This window comes from Capsicum annuum, chromosome 4 (assembly GCF_002878395.1).
Source record: "Capsicum annuum cultivar UCD-10X-F1 chromosome 4, UCD10Xv1.1, whole genome shotgun sequence".
In the NCBI taxonomy this organism is placed as follows: domain Eukaryota; kingdom Viridiplantae; phylum Streptophyta; class Magnoliopsida; order Solanales; family Solanaceae; genus Capsicum; species Capsicum annuum.
This window is the reverse complement of record NC_061114.1, coordinates 185235091-185255843: the sequence shown is the minus strand read 5'-3', so window position 1 is coordinate 185255843 and position 20753 is coordinate 185235091. Positions and strand designations below refer to the sequence as shown.

The 20753-nt window shown below is 33.7% G+C and overlaps 1 protein-coding gene across 3 annotated transcripts; it reads right to left on the bottom strand.

The window, feature by feature from the left end:
• Positions 1-6259: 6259 nt before the first annotated feature.
• Positions 6260-16883, bottom strand: LOC107867653 (G-box-binding factor 4). 3 transcript variants are annotated; one of them, XM_016713993.2, is made up of 5 exons: positions 15792-16837; positions 15633-15704; positions 15463-15514; positions 12401-12430; positions 6671-6847 (listed from the first exon to the last, which is right to left on the bottom strand). In XM_016713993.2, exons 1-3 carry the CDS (start codon positions 16788-16790, stop codon positions 15479-15481), a joined length of 1107 nt encoding a protein of 368 aa, XP_016569479.1. In that variant the 5' UTR covers positions 16791-16837; the 3' UTR covers positions 6671-6847; positions 12401-12430; positions 15463-15478. The 3 variants fall into 3 exon arrangements, with proteins under 3 accessions (XP_016569478.1, XP_016569479.1, XP_047266367.1); XM_016713992.2 differs by lacking the exon at positions 15463-15514 and having other exon boundaries at positions 6260-6847; positions 15792-16883; XM_047410411.1 differs by lacking the exons at positions 6671-6847; positions 12401-12430 and adding an exon at positions 12857-15242 and having other exon boundaries at positions 15792-16838.
• Positions 16884-20753: the final 3870 nt, after the last annotated feature.

The window sequence follows — 20753 nt, the reverse complement described above, 5'->3', positions numbered from 1 at the left end:
ACGAGTAATCCCAATAAAACTCATTGGGTGACAGTGAAAAGAGTTTTGGGATATCTTAAATACACTCAAGACTATGCTTTTTAATATAACAAATATCCCGCGGTAATTGAAGGATATAGTGATGCAAATTCGATCACTAGATCAAATGAAGTAAAATCCACGAGGGAATCTATATTTACTATAAGTGGAGGAGCAGTCTCTTGGAAATCGTCCAAACAAACATGTATTCTTGCTCCACAATGAAATCTGAGCTTATCGTATTGGATAAAGTCGGTGAAGAAGTAAAATGGCTCCAAAATTTCTTGAAAGATATTTATTATTGGCCCAAACAAGTGGCACCAGTATGTATACACTGTGATAGCCAAGAGAAAATAGGTAGGGCAGAGAACATGATGTTAAACGGTAAGTCTCGTCATATAAGATGAAGAAATAATACCTTTAGAGAACTTCTCTCTAGTATAATTATCACTATTAACTATGTGAAATCAAAGGATAGTGTGTTGGATCAACTTATAAAAGGCCTATCTAGAGAGGAAGTTGAGAGAACTCCAAGGGAATGGGTTTACGGCCTTGGACAAATCAGCATGGCGATAACTCTACCTAGCAGACTGGAGATCCCAAGAGCTAGGTTCAAGAAGATCAAATAAAATTGTGTCTGACAGGTTTAACATTGTCAATATACTTAACCCATTCTCATGATGTAGACAATGTTTAGTAAACAAGGATAAGACTTATGGTGTGAAGTCTTTTAATGATTATCTAAATTTGGCAGATTTGACCAAATATTTTAATCTATAGGATTGAACATTTAGAAATCACCTATGTAAGGACGAAGTGGAAGCCACTTCTAGGAGAATTTTAGTAAAGGTCTATTCTCTAAGCTCTTATGAGACCGGGACGTGTTCATGGCTGAAACGAACAAAACCGTAAGAACCATAAATGGTAAAAGGATGGTTGTGTGACATGTGTTGTCTAGGTGTACGTTAAAGCTTGACGGTTCAAAGATATCAAATCTACCGATTGACCAAGTGTATCCGATGCATGTTCACTACAGAAAGTTCAAAGGAAAATCCACTTATCCAGATGCAATCAGTCTTTGCTTGATGATCACATACTTGTCCGTAAAGTTTTACGAAGATAGTCATTTCTCATTCATGTGGGGGATTGTTGGGTTCAAGTTGAATGTGTGAATGAAAAATGAAGGGAAAATAGTGGAGGAAAAAGTGAGTTCACACTAAAATGGAAAGTATGCTCAAAATGAGGAAAGTCTACTAGGTTCTCCTACACTGGTGGGAGAAAAAACCTTTCATGCATTTATATTGAGAAACACATCTCCACTTTGTAAGTGAGACAAGAACTAAGAGGTGCCTTGCATCGCTGTCGTTGCTCACTCGGCTCGGCTTCGGCTTTGAATTTGAATTCGTCAAATGATAGATCGATGAGATTAATCTTTTTGGACAAAATTTATTTAAAACTTGGGAGGAAATCCAGTCTGAAAATCCAAAGAAAAAAGGCAACAATTTTGCTCCTCTATTAACGTCCATGCTTTTGCATGCAGAAATGATGCTGAAAGCTGCTTGGAAGAGACACAACTCTTCGAGTAAAAAACACATTGTTTCGGAAAAAGGGTGTGACTGTTTGGATGGTTGTGGCTGTTCGAAAAAGACACACTGTTTCAAATGGACAGACATGACTATTCAAAAAATATACACCTTTTCGATAAATCATTACCAACTTTCAGAAGGGGCACTTCATGACTATATAAACCTGCATTTTTTCACAGGTTTAAAAAAATGAAAATTTTTTTATTTACAAACACTTCTTGTCTTCTAAAATACTTCGTGTGATCATCTCCTGTTGAGTAAGTTTGAAGAGAATCCGATCGTTTGAGGTACCGCTACTGTCGGGTTGTTAAGTCATTCTATCCTGGGAGGAAAATTCCGCAACCTCGGGTACTTGAGGGGAATTATTTCCTTAAGGACACTCCGTGAATACAAAGGACTTGGCTTATTCTGCTTCATCTATTTTTCTTAAAAAATACAGAATAACACACTTCTTTGAAAGGTCATTTTGATTTTGTGTTGAAGGTGTTGGAAAACTTCAAAAGTGTTCTTGAAAAATCTTGAACTTGTGTTGAAGTTTACTGAACTAACATACAGATTTTATGTACCCGAAACAACAACTTATGTGACCCAAAAGTTGGACTATTCAATGCCCATTACAAATACCAACACGGAATGAAAAAACGCATAAAAATATAGGTACAACAATTGGTATTTCATGACGTTCGAATTTGTGTAGTTTTTGTGTTACTAGATCAAACAATCAAACAATGCATACATTCAAATCTATGCGTTTGAGCGACAATAGTGTATGAAAATGATCCAGGGTACTTTTTTAGTGAATGTGCGTGAGTTTTGTTCTTTAATGGTTGTACAGAAGCGACAAGTATTTCATATTCTTATTTAGAGATCTCGAGTTCGAACTATACCAGATACTGATCAACACTGATCGAGTGAAAAACAAAATTCAGTTTTTTTTGGTAAGAGTGAGTAATTTACGATGACACATATCATGAACATGAATACACTATTTTGTCCATGATTTTAATTATTTTGTTTATAAATGTTGAAGTTTGTATTTTAAACAAAATGAATATTAGATTTAGAACTTTGAATTAGATTATTCAAAACTCATATTAGTAGAACAATTTACTATAACAAGAACCAAAATATATATTCTGAACACATGGCAAACATCTTATAATTTTGAATTAAACCTTGTCATTATAAATAATAATATTAGTATTGATGTTTGTTCTGGAATTAAGAGTGCTATGGGACACGTTTATCTTTTAAACCTCCACATTTTTTAACGAGTTTTAGAATTATTTAAAATTTGGTTAGTATTTTCTAGATTGAGTGCTAGATACCAACTATTGACGTTAAAATGTCTCAATTTTAGTGATATTTAACTGGTGAAAATAACTATTGCCACTAAAACCACATAAAATTTGCATCTTTTATTGTTATTAAAGACGCCTTATTGCCAATAAAATTGCCCATAAATTGACAAATACAGTGGACGCGACTTTCATTAAGGCATTCAACACTCGACGGGTCCATAAAGTCCAACAAATCAACGTGTTCATTACCTCACAAGTCACGAAAACATTCATTTATATATGTTAATACTGAAGATCTCTAAATAGTCAATACAGTTTACTTTGAATACGAAATTTCCACAACCAATGCATCTTCAATTTCAATTTCATTACCGTTGATGAATACTCATCAAAGATATAATCATCTCGATCAATATCATGAATTGCTTAAGATTGAACTTGAAAAAAAAAAAACAAATTGTTATATAGAAATGCATTAAAAAAAATAAATAAAACAAAGACGATATAAATATCGTACAAAGATGTAGTACCATCAGCCCATCCAACCTCAATGTAACCGTCATTGAAGCCAATTGTGCTGCCAAAGGGCAACAAATAAGAAATTTCAGCTTTTTTTGTTGTTCGGTGATACACAAAATTCGTTAAAAAAAAAAAATGGGGTCGATTCAATGGCAAATTTCAGTTTTTTGTTGTCCAGTGATACATAAAGTTAGTTAAAGAAATGGTGTCGCTTCAATGGCAAGAACGGATGATATCCTCCTCATTTGGGAGGTTTGTCCACCTAAAAGTTAAGATTTTCTCCTTTGTATCAACTCATTTAACTATTCTCATTCATTCATAACAATCCGAGATAATGTATTGATCTACGAAGAAATCGTGAACCCTAATATCAAAAACTTACTTCCGTAGAGCCATTTTGTCAATTCTCATTCATAAAAGTTCTGATATCAACAAGTAAAAAAAATTCTACTAACAATCATCACCACCTTAAATAAGGGACTCCATTTACCTTGTAAGGTAAAATCGTGCTTCCACCTTGCATTTTATCATTAGTTGGGAATGTTAACTTTTTTATGGACAAGGCGGGAGCCTTCGTTTGCCTTGTCCGTTTTGAAAATTTTTAATTTTTATGTGCCCGTTCGAAATTTTCAATAAAAAAACCTATCCTTTAGGCTTCAGAACTCGATAAAGATCCTTCCCTCTCTTAAAAGTGTGTGAAGATCTGTCATTCTCGAACTTTACAGTAGCATCGCGAGAAAAATTGTATTTTAACAATTTTCAGAATGATATGCATGCCAGCCAACTAGTGACCATAAAAATTATGAGAGATACACAATAAACAGTGAACCAAAACCCCAACGTAAAAAATTTCGCAATAACATGCAATCTATTCTGCTGCCCAAGCAGTATTACGTAGAAGTTAAAAACAAAAGCCAGCTTAACATGGTAGAAACGTCACAAATGGGGTAGGGTCGGACAAAGGTGGATCTAGGGTTTTAAACTTGTGGATTTCGATAAAATAACCTATCAATGCAAAAATAATAAAAAAAGACAACATGCTAATAGGAATCAATCCCATGTTCATGGGGAGACCATAAGCAATTCAAAGATCCCTCATATGACAGCAAGCTAGCTTTCAATTTGTGTATGGATTTCCATCTATGAATTTTTATTGGCTTCTTCTGTTTCTTAGTATATTTATGAGATCTATGATAGCGAGTGGGGATTTCCGACAACCCCCACCCGACACTGTAAATCCGCCCCTGAGGTCAGATACAACGTGTCTTATTACCACACAGTACTACGTAGATAATTTTTCTGACTTCAAATGGGAGGGAAAGGAACGAGTGAAGTAATGAAACAAGGGCAACAATTTTAGAATGGTTTCAGTTGTCTTAATGCCCCTTGTCGGCATTCCTATCCTTTGTCCAAATTGTGAGTAATTGATTACTCGTAAAATTAAAGGGAAAAAATATTAGAAACCCTGCAGCTCTAAAATCTTTTTCTTTTTTCATAACTAAGTTTTGCAATGATGTGAATTCCATCTTTAAATTCGACTATTTACACTACATTTTCAATTTGCCCACAGAGTTTAGGTCTCATTTAAGTATAGCAATACTCGACCTCCATCTTTAAAATCTTGATTTAGAATATGCTTGTCATGAACAATTTTCATACACTTAAAACCATGCGTACTTCATTTGTTCGAAGCTTAATTGACATTATACATAACGTTATTACCTCCTCTTATAAGTATATATCACTAATAAAATTTTGTTTCAAAGTGAAACCTCTTACAAGTATTTAAAAGTTTCCTGTGGTCCATTGATTTATTAGAAGTAAAAACATCTTAACAGCAAAAAAGGTGACCTTTTCTTCGAAAATAAGAAGGCATGTTCCTATGAGAAAAAGGGTAAATTTCAAATTTGACCTGGGTAATAATACTAGGAAATGGTACTTATACATGAAGGATTAGAAGGGCTGCGACAACCAACTGGTAATTCTAATCCTTCATGTATAAACACCATTTCCTAGTAATGTGAATCTAGGGAAAAAGGAATGGCTAGAAATGCTACGAGAGTCAAAACGGCTCTTTTCCTTTTACTGGATGAGCCAAAACTGTATTTTTTCTTCTATATTTTTAGTTTTGTTTAAAAAAAATTACCTTGTTATTTAGTTTAGTTTAAAACTGTATTATGCCCGGTGATAGTGAGGCAAGCAAATAAGGGTTGTTGTGGAATGAATATGATCCGTCTACCATTAACAAAGTTCTCAAGTTCGAGTCCTGAATATGAAAAAATTCTTGTTAGGGAGCACTCCCCCTTTACTGGAACTTACAGAGCCCGAATCCAAATTAAACCGCACCTCAATGTAGCTACCGAATGAAAACCCAAAAAACATGACAGCGAGGCTAGACAAGTGACAGATTGAGGGGTCTAAAGTAACTACTTTTCCTTTAATCTGGGACATCCAGAGGTCTGAAGGGCTCAATCATGAGTGCAGTCTCAAGTACCAGGGACCATAAAACATCTTTCTCCTCTTTTTTTCCTCGTCCTTTTAGTTTTTGCTCCAAATTTTGACAAACATAAATCACTCATATCCTTGTCCTCCTGGAAATTGTTAGGCCCAACTTACATGACACCATGTTTACGATCATCAAATCACATAATAACTGAATTACTTGTTGCAATATGAGGTATTTCTCAGTGATTATCGACTAAGAACTCCACTAGAAAGCACATAAAATACTTGGAATATCATGAGCAGTGTCAACCCATGAAAGTTTCCATCCTTTATTCTCACACCTAATTGACCCAGAAAAAGATAAGCCACACCAAGTATTGTACAGCCATATTCACAAATTGCAATGGATTCATGAAAAGAGCCCAACACTGGAATAAGTTTGCATGCGATGGTTTCATCGTTTATGTCAAGCACAGGAGAAAAGTATGAGATGATCACTTATCAGCCTAGCGTGCAAATGCTATAACGAGCCATTGACAAAAAAAAAGTACAAAATATTAGAAACTCATTCCCATGCTTGCTTGCACCCAATCTAACAAGTGAGGCATTTGCATTCTAAACTGCCCTACAACTACAACCAACTAATAATTGTTCTAACTTTTGATGAACTCCCTCCCCAGTACATAAATATTAGATCCAGTTATAGATTTTCCAGGCCACCATACTATACGATACTGCTCTTTACAAAGGAAGCACTACCATTCAGAAGAATCACCATCTGCTAAATTATCCAACCTGGTGTTATATCACTTACTCCAGCATGGTTAGGCTCCTTTACTTTTATATCTTTATCAGAAGGCATTAATTTTGAATTATGCCGTGTTGCATAATGATAGATTACCACTGCATGGAGCAAACCCTTCGCAAGACACGAGGCGGTTTTCGCTTCTCCACAATTGGAATCACTTTCTCTATTAACTGCAGAAAAAACGACGTCAAGAAATGTTAAATGTGCTACCACTACACAGCTAGTAGTTCCAGAGCACAGAAAATTTGCCTTTTTGTTGGCCATGTTGCTAATGTATTTGTTTATGCAAGTATATTGCTAACGTTATTCTCCCAAGCACTAATAAGCTTAATGACAATGTCAAAAATTAGCTGATTAAACAAGCCATAAATTCTCATGCATACTCAAACCGGGAAGCAGTGACATAATGGATCCACTGCTAAAGAAAAACAACCGCCATAAAAGAGGTAACACTTGCTCTATCATTCCATGCAGTTGCTTTCCTCCTCATTGCAACCCAATATATAACTAAGGGGTGAAATATATGAGGACAAAAACACACAGTACAACCGCCTTATGACGCGAAAACTAGAAGAAAACCAAGATTCGCTTCCACTATGGAACTATCACTCTGTTCGTCATACATCTAGCATGACCATTCACTAGCCAGTTTCTAGTTCTTCTCGTTCTATTCTTTTTGTATTTGAAATAATTAGCAAACATCGGAATTTAGACTTCTAATTCCAAAAAATGAAAAGGAAAGAACTTATGGCTCGTGGCTATATATATATTCCCTCAAGTGGACCGGATGATGGAATAATGTGGTTCCAAAGGGGGGTCAAACTGACGGAATTGCGTGAATAACATGGATTATAAGTTTATAACTTCTTTATTTACTACTGGGCTTTGAAAACTAGGAGAATGTAAGGCAGCCATAACTATATTGCACACCTAAAAAAGTGGAAAGAGTCTATCATCACAATTCACAAGTCACTGAACATGTTTTTTTTGGTAACTAACCGTGTATTAATCAGTGTCGGTACCGCAACTTAGGAAGATGTTGGATACACACTTTCATCTTCCTAGTTCCTTTCTTTTCTTTTAGTCTTTTGCAAGCCATACATTGACTAGTTTTCAAGTTATTTACTTTTTTCGCTCTCTTTTAAAATACAATATATGGTAAATGGGAGCGTCAATATACTGATTGACTAACGAGAAGGTAGAGGTTTATTAATTATGTACTATTTTTTATACAAACTTGTATTTTTAGGACATAATAGGTTATTATATGAGAAGGTGACTTCATATATTAGTTGTATTATGTGACTTCGGTTATTTTTTTGCTGAAACAACTTTAGATGCATCTTCCACTTATTTTTTTTAATAATTTTGACATAATTTTACCTTTTTGGGTGATTTATCTCTTTTAAAAAATATTTATTTCTAATAATATTAATTTATAAAATATTAAAACTTAAAGGATCCGTGGGGCTTACGCCTCGCCCCGTATCAGGTAAAACGCCTCGCCTTACACCTCCGCCTTTGAAAACACTGGCATTAATCACCAGTAGTCAAAATTACAAAGCCATAGCAGCTTATCACAAGTCTGCACTGAACATGTTTTCATAAAGAAACTATTACTTTCCTCGTTACGAAAAACAACTGTAGATTTTAGTAAAATGTAAAACAATCCAAAAAGCTAGTGAATTTCAGAAAAATGTAATATGTAGGATTTTTTGGGAAACAAATTATCAGAACATCTTCGGCCTATAAGCACCTTTCCTGACACTTGAAATGATCTTTCAGAAAAGCAAACAACACCATTGTCAGCAGATAATTTTTCTCAGTTAAAAGGCTGAATGAGCAAGCAGGAAGAGAAGGTGGATCATACACTTGCGTTCTTGGATAACCATAATCTTATAATGGATAGTCAGTATATCAAAGTCATACCAGAACCAATTGGATCGAAATATAGGTACATGAAAAAGATCTTGATGTGAGTGGATTACCAGTTGAAACAGTACCATATAATTGAGAAATCTGGCAGCGACCTTTCTGTTTCCTTTTTTCTTTTAGGCACGTTTACCTGCTGGTAGGGGTGTTCATGGTTTGGTTTTTAACCAAACCGAACCACGATCCAAACCAAACCGATTAAAAAAACCGATATTTGGTTAGATTTGGTTTGGTTTGGTTTTGAATTTTAAAAAACCGATACTAATTTGGTTTGGTTTGGTTTTACTCTAAAATAACCGACAAAATAACCAAACCGAACCGATATATATATATATATATATATTATAATTATTTATGTATTATTCATAAACACAATATAAATATTTGTTACACTTCATATTTTAATCATGATTTAACTTTAATCGTAACACATTAAGTCATTTCTTCATCTAGATAATAGTACCTTATAAGATTCTAAGTGAATTTCGCACTTTGAATGACAAATGATACTAATTGTGAAAATAATATCTTGTTGTATATTGGAATTTATAGTTGAGATTAATTTGACTATAGACAATCATTAATTTTAACTTTTTTTCTTAACCTTGTTAGTAAGAAGTTTATGTGTTCATCTTTTGGGGAGTTTATCATATCATTTTGTTAAATGTAATTTTAAAATATTTTTTTAAAAGTGTTCATATGGTGTTGTTCATAGCTTTGCCGAAATATAACACTCAGTTGACATCTTAGTTTCACGGTTGAGATACAGCACTCGGTTAACATCTCATATGTTAGATTGGATTTATTTTTTTTAATTTTCAACTTTTATCATTAGCTAAAGTTATTAACCGAAAAAACCGATCCAAACCAAACAAAACCGACAAGAATCAAACCTACGGTTATTTTTTTGTTTGGTTTGGTTTGGTTTGGTTTTAGAAATTTAAAAACCGACTAAGTTGGTTTAGTTATGATTTTGACTAATAACCGACCCAAACCGATCCATGAACACCCCTACCGGCTGGTTACTGAGAATTTTAACTGGCATTCATTATTTATTATTCCTACAGTAACTTCTTTTTTATTCTCTTACATGACTGGAGCTATATATTAACTTAAAAATACACTTGGAAGTCCATTTCCTCATAGGATGTCTTAAGGACATGCAAGAAGAATGCCCATCACTAGGGGTGGGGATAAATACCGGAAAACCCAGACCCAGCCGAACCAATTCGGTTCTTTGGTTCAGTTTCGGTTCTATTTTTCTAAAACTTTGGTATTCGGTTCGGTTCTTGGTTATAGGGTACCGGTTCTTCTGAACTTTTAGTTGTTAGAGCATTAAATAGGGATCTTAATGATCTTCCACGTACATCATCAACACAATAAATATGGGATCTTAATTTACAGGTCCAACAACTCTCTCGAGAATATTGATCATTCAATTAGAAAGAGAGATATAATTTCAGATTAATTCAAAAGTAACATACCAAGAGTACACCTTCTTGCAGCTTGACCACCTCATCAAAAAGCACAGATTTATTTCTAACAAATAACTATTCAAATTACAATTCCTTAGATTCTCCATGATTTGAGAGAAAGGGTGAGAAGGTTGGATAATAATAATTCATTAAGATAAGAGTACTTGAGTTAATTAACTTGATTGATTAGATAATTAGACATTTTAAGAGTTAATACAACATTAAGTATTGGAAGAAAGAAGCAATTCCAAAACATCAAGCAGACATTACTAAAGGAAATGAGAACTTAGCTTTTTCGACATCTCCATACGATGAAATTAAACCTGAGAAGCCGTCATCCATTTGGTAATTAGTAATATCTTAATAATGGGCTTGAGATGGGGTTGTCATTGCAGCAAGGATTAGTTCTTAGCCCGTTCATAACTTAATGAGGAGACTAGGAGAACTTCCCAGCTGAGATGGAGTTGCATCAAGGAACAGTTCTAAGCCCGTTGCTACTTGTCTAGGTGATGGATGAGTTGACAAGGTATATTCGGGATGAGGTGGCATGGTTTATTTTATTTGTGGATGACATAGTACTGACTAATGAGACACGCAATGGAGTTAATGCTAAGTTGGAAGTGTGGAGACAAACACCGGCTTCTAAAGGATTCATGTTAAACAGGAGTAAAACAAAATATTTGAAGTGCATATTCAGTGATGTGATGCATGAGGCAGCCATGTAAGTGAGGCTTAACACATACTATCCCCAAAAGAGAGTTTCCAGTATCTTGGGCCTGTAATCCAGGGAAGTAGAACATCGATGATGATGTCACACATCGCATTAGTGCAGCATGGATAAAGCGGAGACTTGCCTCCGGAGTCTGGTGCGATAAAAAGGTAACACCTAAACTTAAAGTTAAGTCCTACATAGTAGTGAATCGATGTCCTTGTTGTATAAGGTGGAGTATTGGTCTGTCAAGAACTCTCATGTTAAAAAGGTGCAAGTTCTGGAACTAAGGATCTAAGATGGATGTGCAGGCATACTAGGAACAATAAGATTAGGAATGAGGATATCTCGAACACGGTGGGAGTGGCCTCCATGGCGGACAAGATGAGGGAAGCGAGACTGAGATAGTTTAGGCAGATGAGGAGATGTGCAAACGCCCCAATAAGAAGGTGCAAGAGGTTGGATATAGGAGGCATGCGGAGAGGTAGAGGCAGGCCGACAAGTATTAGGGAGAGGTGATTAGACAGGACATGCCGCAGGTTCATATTACCGAGGAAATGACTTTAGATAGGAAGGTTTGGAGGTCGCGTATTAGGGTAGACGGTTAGTAGATAGTGTAGTATTGTTCTGTTTTTCAAAGGTTTGGGCTGTTTGTCTCTCATAGTAATAGTCGTATTTCGTAGTATTGCTTAACTTATTAATTGCTATGCTTTCTTCACTGTTTTTTCTTCTTTTACTTGGATTTGTTGCACTTGAGCCGAGGGTCTATCGAAATCTTCTTCTCTACCTCCACGAGGTAGTGGTAAGATTTGCGTACACTCTACCCTCCTCATACCCCACTTATGAGATTTCATTCGGTATGTTGTTGTTTGTTGTTTAAGCCTTCATCCATTTATCATAAGTTGATTGTGCAATCTTTATTATCTCTCTTGTATTTATTAGGATGTACATGGAAAGATTAAGAAACGCATGACAGTGAGTAGTTTGTTTAGCTTATGGTACGAGAAGTTCACCCAAGTTGTGGTGCCACAATCTTCGAACTACGCGTGCCTTCTCCAATTTGTAATAGTAAAATAATGCATAAATTGATGAATTTGTACGTGGGACATAATCTTTAGCTACAATGTCTCCATTGCAGCTTTTGGATCAGTCACACCTTTCAATTTAACTTGCCAGTACCAGCTATTTTTGCATTCATTAATAGCCCATAATCAATCCCATACGGAAGAACCAAATTAGGAAGAAAATGAACTTCGGTTCAGTATTCAATACGCACTAATAAATAACCGAAGAACTGAACGTCAACCCCAATCCATCCACTATGCCTTGTTTCATCTACCACATACGCATAGTGAGTACTCTTTCCATTGAGCTTGACTCCACATTATATCAAGTATCAACCCAGCAGTTCTTTAACCATTCAGATACTTTGGCTGGCATTTTTCAGTTTGATGTGAATTACGCGATATATGGCTAGAAAGAAAGGGGTCCTTAGAAAAGGTGGATGAATCTTTGCAAAAATGCTATAATCATAAGTGCTTGACATAAGTAAAACGGTGAACCATTCAACCGCAACATAGAGGGAATAGAATAGCAACAAAAAGTACCTGCTTATAGTGTGCTCTGGTTCGCTCTTCCTGAAAATTAAAGAGAAGTTATTGTGTTACTCAGAATCAAATCAACAAAACAATTACATATAAAAATGCAGACGAACATATATTGGAACTATTAACTGCTTACAGAATGATAGATCACTGCTCAACTTGATTATCAACTACAGGCAACCTTTTCTAGCTAAAGATAAGTTCCTATCATCATCAACTAGCACCCCACTCCCCCACCCCCACCCCTCCACTCCTTGTTTACTACTAATCAAAATGCCTAGTCAAGGACCAAGAAGAAGCAATTCTACCTTAATGCATCAGTAATTGTCGTAAGTGGTGTCACATTTTAAAATGAAAACAAATAAATTAAATAATGTCACACCATATTAAAAAGGAACAAAATATACATAAAAAGGAACAAAATATACATTTCTACCAACTCTTCTCGATGAGTTTTCGTTTTGTTTCTAAATGTATGCTTGATTAATAACCTCATCAAAAATAACACCAAACACTTTTATATAGGGCACCAAACAATAACTAAATAATTCCTAAATAATTCATTATTCATTCAATTCCACAAATCGTTCTTAATCAATATCATTGGCGAGAAAAGAAGATGAAAGGAAAGAAGAAAAGAGAACAAACATTGGACAACAACAAATCAGGGAAGAAACAACATCCTCCTCAATCTGTCAAATACGTTTACAGTTTCCTGATACGACTCTAGAGTAATTGGTTCAACATTTTGTTAACTACCAAGAGGTCAGATGTTCGAACCTGGACGTGCATTGCTTTGTAGATTGAAGCGCAAAAACTTTAAAACACTAAATGAGGCCACCGAGATTAGAACTCGTGATACCTTTTCTTGAAAACTAAGGCGCTTGACCAAATGAGCTGCGTAGCTCTTTGTGTCAAGCGGTGTCATTTTACTCAATTTATCCTCTATTTTTGTTTTGGATTTTAAATTTTTTTGAGAAGGGTTTTGGCTTTTAATTATATGTACATATTAAAAAAAAAAAATCCGATGAAGCAATGTCACGTGACACTGCTTGACCAAAGGTAAACCTGCCCTTGTTAACAAGGAAATCACTCATTACGTCTATCTAGTCAAATGATGATTTAGAGAAAAAAAATCTAAATATAGCAACTTTGATTTCCATGAGACAGCTCACCATATGACAAACAGTATGATATTATGTGCTTTCAGCTATTAGCAACAGAATAGGAGGTATTGATGCGCCTACCATTTTACAGAAGGCTAGCTATCCGAAAAAATAATAAGCAAATAGTTTTTTAGACAGTCCAAGAAGAAAAGAAGAGCATCATTGAACTTCCACTTCAAGATCACCAATACATCAAGATTTCCCGAAGTATTTTTACAGTCAAAACTATTATTCCATTTGCATATACTGGTCCTTTGCTATGCCAATGGAAACACTTGTAATCAAGTAAGGGATTTTTCAGTGGGCTGCAAAAGGAAAAATAATTCCCGCATAGAATTAAATATGATTTATAGTACAATATTTCATTTGCAACATAAAAGTTTGCATTACTAAGGTAATCTCTGAATAACTAAGCTTGTTTGGATGGTTGGTATTGTGTTGTTAGCTGAAATACAATGCTTGTCTTAATTGTTACTTAAATTTTATTCTATTGTGTCGTTAAATTCATCATTAGCTAACGATGAAAAGTCTCATTTTGTGTAACGACCGATTTGGTGTTATCACGTCGTTACCTTTTTTTTTTTCATTTTGTCTTTACTTAGTATTTAATAATCCTACTTTATCATTTACCCTACCCTTTTATAGTAGCCCTACCCCATCCCCTACTTCTCTTGTAGGTTCATCCTTCAAATTGTTGATGTGTGACATTATGTAGCGACGGAAAATGATAAAATCTATCCAAACGTCGTTTCATTAGAACAATACAGTACAACACAACACAACACAATACAATACAATACAATACAATACAATATGATACATTATGAAACATATGTAACAACCATCCAAAGAAAGTATAGTATAATACAACATTTGATTTATGGTAAACCGTGCATAGCATAAATTGGTTTCCAGCATTAAATATTGTATAACTAATATTGCCATAACTTATATATGTGAGTAGAATGTAGAACAAGAGTTTGTACCAACTTCTAGATAAGAAGTATCTAAAGACAAAAATGTCTTAAATTAGACAATCCCAGTACAATGGTATTATTACTTAATGGAGGAAAATCCCTGGATTATTCAACCCATAACAATCTCTACCTATTGATTGTTGCATTACAATCCTTGTAATGTAGTCCCTCTGCATAACTAATCCATGAACGACCCTCGTTACTAACTATGACATTACCTTTGCCACCATTTCATACGACTTGCATGTTTATTTTGAAGATCCTAAAATAAAAGTGTGTTTTTACTATGACATACAGCCATCGTGAACACAAGACAAAGATTATGATTTATTTTTATCTTTTTTGAAAATAATAATACTCAATTCCCTTGGAGGACTGGATCCAACAATTTGCCACGACAAGTACTTGTAAATGATTAATACACATGCAAATCAAGATGTTGGGATATACTCCATCAGCAAGTTAATACATTGAACTAAAATCTTCGGAATAAATGAAACAATATATCACTACAATCTGCCTCTTAGAAGTAGCATCCTGCACCTGCAGCACTACTGGAGAATCTGACTCTCAAGTTTCTTCTACTAAGGAATGTGTTCATAATAAAGTGCTCATCCTTTTTTACCAAAAGTCATGAAGATTGATTTTCATCAAGTTCACATAACGAAGACTTCACCCTCTTCAACTATTCTCCTTGTTCCCCTATTTCATTGTTAATGCACATTTATTAGATCTAAAAGAAAGTCATTCAGTGAGCTTATGGAGACAACGCATACAAATTTGGAAGTTAATAGTAAAAATTGGAACTTGCAGCTGCAGAGAATTAGACTACTGGTGTGTCGTCTTTAAAATGGTAACAGACGTGACAGCAGACAAAAGACAATCTCTTATTTGCTAACTAAGAAGCTGATATATGATATACCTAACCAATTGAATTATCATTGAGTCTTCATTCTCTGAATCAAATCAAAGTCCTGGTACAAGCAATGGAAACAGGTAGTATGCCATATACTACATTTTATACAAATAACTCAATTGTCATCTTAATTTAATGCAAATGTATCACTGACCGAAAATTTTAAACTACATTACCTTCTCTTTCAACAGCTGTTCATTCTCCTCCTCTAATCTAATTGCTATTGACTCAAGTTCCACTTGATAAGCCTATACCAATAAATAAAAATCTAAATTCAGCTCACACAATCAAAAAGACTAATAGTGATCACTACAACCAGCAAAGAATACATTTACCTGTTTCCGCTCTCTAGACCGGGCGGCTGACTCTCTATTCTTAATCATCCTCCGTTGCCTCTGCAGAGCCGCCTTATCTAAAGGTTCCAAAATCGCCTTCCTCTTCCCTCTCCCGCCTCCTATCACCTCCATTCCATTACCAAATCCTTGCACACTCTGCTGCGGTGTTGCCATGTATGGAGCATCATACGCGAAAATACCACCGCTCAACCTCTCAGTTCCTAGTTCAACCTTCACCTCACCTTGCACTGGTCCCTGCATAGCCACTGACTCCTCCTCAACCGCTCCGGCTTTCACTAAAAAATCCTCCAGCGTCATGATTTCATCCACTGCCTCTTCCTTACAGCCCGCAATTGCTGCCCTTCGCTGTTCCCTCTTCCCTTCCACAATCTCCCTCCACACATCATCCACCGTCCTCCTAACCGGAGCCGTCACTGGCACTGTCTCGGAATCACTGATCGCAGTTATCGCTCCGGCAGCATCGAGTAACGTAATCCCCTGACTCTCTACATACGCATTAGGGAAAATTCCATCAACCGTCATCGAAGTCGCCTCCAAATTACTACTGTTGTTACTCCCGTTATTCGAGTACTGCTGATTCTGCATATCATTCGGAATTGTCGACGACGAAGACGACGACGCAGCAGACGATTTCCTTCGATCGGAATTCCGCGACGCCGATGATGACATCAGCTTCATTGACGCCATTTTTCCGGCGGCGGGGGCAAAATGGCAAAATTCTTCTGCTTCGATCAAAGCCTCAAATGATGATTGTGTTGTGTAATGCAAATGAATGCCTAGGGTTTCGGGTAATTTGGTGTTTGTGAAAAGGGTTTTTTTGGGGAATTGGGGAGAAAAACAAAAGGGTGCAGTTCCAGAATTAGCAAGGGGATATAGAGAGGAGAAGCGAGGGTGATGGGTTCCCTTGCCTAAATTGGAAAGAGGAGGCAAGATTTTTTTTATTTTTTTTTCTAAATGTCGTTTTGAGGATACATTCATGTCGTTTTGTTATCCCCATAACACAAAATAATTCTGTACTAAATTTCACATTAATTGTGAAACTTGTTTAATTGATCGCATAATTTTAATGGGTTAGTAGGAGTATTTGATCCCAGTTAGCAGGCATAAATAACAAAAATGTCAAAATTCGGACCGAATCAAACTGATCAGTTCTTTGATTTTGTTTCTTTAATTCGATTTGAGATTTAATTTTTTTAAACTTTGATTCTCAATTTGAGGGTCTTGCTACTTCGACAAACTGAATATTTTTGTGCAGAAAATCAGTTTACTCAAATAAAGAGAGGAAAATGGCTAAATCAAAAGAATTTTTTTCTTATACAGTTACCGATGGTTTCTCTTTAGTTTTACTTTTTATTTTTATTTTACATGTACTTTTATTTTACGTGTACTCATTGTTTTTGTTCGGCAACATTCACCAATTCAATCACTCTCTAATTATTTAATGAGTTTTACTCTTATCTTCCAACACCTTCTCAAGGAAATAAGAGAAAAGGGAAAGAAAAGAACGATTAAAACTTAAAGACCAAATTTGTAAAAAAGAAAAATATTAATTGTTGAGAATGATAAAGTCCATTGGAGATGAATCTATGGATAAATTGTCAAAACACTGATTAATTAGTTTTAAAAAAGTGAATAATGTGATTTTATATCTAATTTCTCTGTCTCTCTCCTTCTCTCTCAATATATATAATATATTAAAAGTGTGAAACCTCTTAGAAATGTGATTCGAACTTTTTACCCTTCATTAAAAGACTCTACTATAGACAAAATCATTTTTTCACTATTTTACTCCAATTATTAAATCATTAAATTTATAATATTTAAAATAAAAGAGTCTTGAAATATATGGTAAAAAAAAATATATGGAGAATTATTATTAGTAATTTTTTTCCTTGTGTACTTGGAAAAAGAGTCCAATGCAAAATCATTTTTCACTATTTTTTAAAAATATTATTTAATTATATTTATAATATTTACTCTTAAAATATATGGAAAGAACGTAATAAATAAGGAATTTTAATTAAATTGGGAAAAACAACGTAATATACTGCGCTTCATCTTGGAAGCTGAAGGCTAACCTAATTAATAGCAAATTTTATAAACAATTAGGGTAAATATTTTTCTTTCCTGAAATAAATAATTAAGGAAGGAAAGTAAAAAAAGTTAAAATTGAGTTCCAATGAAATACAACCTCTAAATAAAAATCACATTTATAAAAAGAATTAGAATGAGCGTAGAATTGACTCTTACCTCAACACCTTCAAAGCAAGCGAACTCATAACGCTATGAGTAATGTTTGTCTATCATATGATTTGTTATTAAACTCTATGACTAATGTTTGTCTATCATGTGATTTGTTATACTTTTATTTGCTCATCTCACCTAATCGTGCATAAGCATGAATACTAGATTATACGATCTGCAAAGTTCTTATTAGAAGGATCAAGGTTTGCATTTTTGACTTACTAGCAACTTTGATGTTTAGTATTTATTTTGTTCTTCATGGCGAGTACTAATATTTTTGTGTTTATGTTTTGTCAACAATGCAGCAATTTGTAGCATTATTGAAAGTACAAAAGAGCACTCAACACTACATGGAGGCAGCATTGGCAAACACAGGTATTTTGTGCACTTCATGAAACCCTGCAACTAATTGAAATATACCAAAAGGTTAGTTGTATATTTCTTAACCTCCACAGATAATATCTACGTACAATGCAGCAACAATATACCCAGTAAAATCGCACAAGTGAAGTCTGAAAAGGGTAGAACATACACTAACCTTGTCACTTCCTCAAAAAGGTAGAGAGAATATTTCAATATCTGTGTTCATAAATACAATTTCATAATCTAAGTTTTAAATTTGCAATTATGCACGCACACTTTAGTTAGTCATAAGCTTGTGAGGTTGTCAGTTTGGTTTATGGAACTCATGTATTGAATAGAGTTCCGAGTATTATTGGTTTTCTAAAGTTTCATCCGAAAGAGTTGAAAATTTCAAAAAAAAATGACACTATTATGAGGTTTTGGTCCCAAGCTCACTTATCGTGCAATAACGTTGAATGCATTTCTTCTGAGATAATTAAATCCACTTTCAAATATTTACTAAATTTGTTTTTAGTGAATCCATTTTAATTTCTTTTACAAGGCATGCATGTTATCTTTCAGCTATATCTATTCTAGAATACAATTAAATTTGTTTAGATATTGGCATAATATAATTTTAAATGTTGTTTCAAAACTTAATGATTCAAAAGTATATGCACTGACTAACTTCTTAATAGCAATACTTGACGGGAAATTGAAGTTCATAAAGAATGTATCTTGATTGTTGCACAATCATCAGCCTAACATTACATATTTACAGTATGTGTAGCAGTTAAAAGTAAATGGTAAAGATGAAAATTTAAAAGAAGGGAGTAGTTGGCTTCAAATACATTTTAGAATTTAAAAAAAATTGTTAAATTTAAGCATCTAATGAAATTTTAATTAATTTGCAATATTTTGTTGGTTCTTTTTTGATTCTGAATCTTCTTTAAAAAAATAAATTGATTTGTTTCTATTATATTGTCTATTCATGTTTTCTATTTGAATTGAATAATTATTGTGTAATAGTATCAATACTTCTTATTCTTATAAATTTTTTCTTTGATATATTCTCTTAAGTTTTATGTTGAAACTTGAGAATATCATTTTTGTGAATTGTCTTTACTATTAAGCAATTAAAGCTAAAAGAAAAAAAAAATCCAACTTTATGTTTTTCAAAAAGAAAAAATTGTGTATGGAAGTATAAAAAAAGGGAAAAGAATAATAATAGAAAAAGGTTAAAGGGAGAAAAGGAGGTTACATCAAGGCAAACTTACAGAAGATATTCTTACAATTCGATACTTATATACATATGTTTTATATACAAAGAAATAACTTATATTTCAAATTTTGTTATAAATATGTACAAAATTAGATTGATTGAGCAATAAATTTTGGCCATCACATAATTTTAACAAAATAAAATATGATTTCACTTACACATATATTACACAAGTATTTTTATTTTAGAAAGTTAAAAAACAGTTAAGCAATGGAAAGTCATTACAAAAATATAAATTAACTTCACTAATTAATCGGTTAGAACTTCAAATCTTTCACTTGGAGAACTAATAAAGAATATTTATACTCTTTTTTCATAAAGATATGATAACGAAGTTAGGAAAAAGTGATGTTGTACCTCTTTTTTTTTTTTTCCTTTCTCCCGGCTTTCCTTTATTTTTTCTAACATTTAAGAGTTGAAAATTAATTAAATATATTTATGGTTTAATTTTTTCTTATTAGAAGTCATTAGAATTAATGACAACTAATACTTTTTTCATTAATATCAGAATTCTAAATCAATTAAGATTTTAAAAATCTAGAAATAAATATAAAAGCATTACAATACGAAAAATTTCAGAATTATCAAATTTTTAAAAAGTTTAAGTACTTAATAAGAATGTAATCAATGATTTTATAAAGATTTGACTTCAAAAACAAGAACGATTTTAAATATAGAAAAAGAATAACGGTACCACAAATATGGTTCAAATTGATGCGCATAACAAATATAAAAGTGATGATCCATAAGCTCTTGAAACTTCTGGTGGTAACATATATATATACTTACACTAATATATGTGTTATATTTACACTGTTATATTAAAGTGTGAAGAATCTTTGAAAAAGTGATTTAAACTTTTACGCTTCATTAAAAATCTCCGCAATAGATAAAATCATTTAATTTTAAATAATAAAACGTTACACGTATTAAAAGTATGAAAGACCTTAGAAATATCATTTGAACTTTTTGCCTTCATTAAAAGTCTTTGTTTTAAACAAAATCGTCTTTTTAATATTTTTTCCTAATATTTAAAGTAGTTAAACATTAATTAAATATAATTATGGTAAAAT

Coding starts and splice junctions, on each gene's coding strand:
- LOC107867653 (XM_016713992.2), bottom strand. CDS start 16,790: ATGAATGTATCCTCAAAACGACATTTAGAAAAAAAAATAAAAAAAATC. Junction 15,705..15,791: donor GGTCTAGAGAGCGGAAACAG/GTAAATGTATTC, acceptor TTATTGGTATAG/GCTTATCAAGTGGAACTTGA. Junction 12,431..15,632: donor AACAGCTGTTGAAAGAGAAG/GTAATGTAGTTT, acceptor TTTAATTTTCAG/GAAGAGCGAACCAGAGCACA.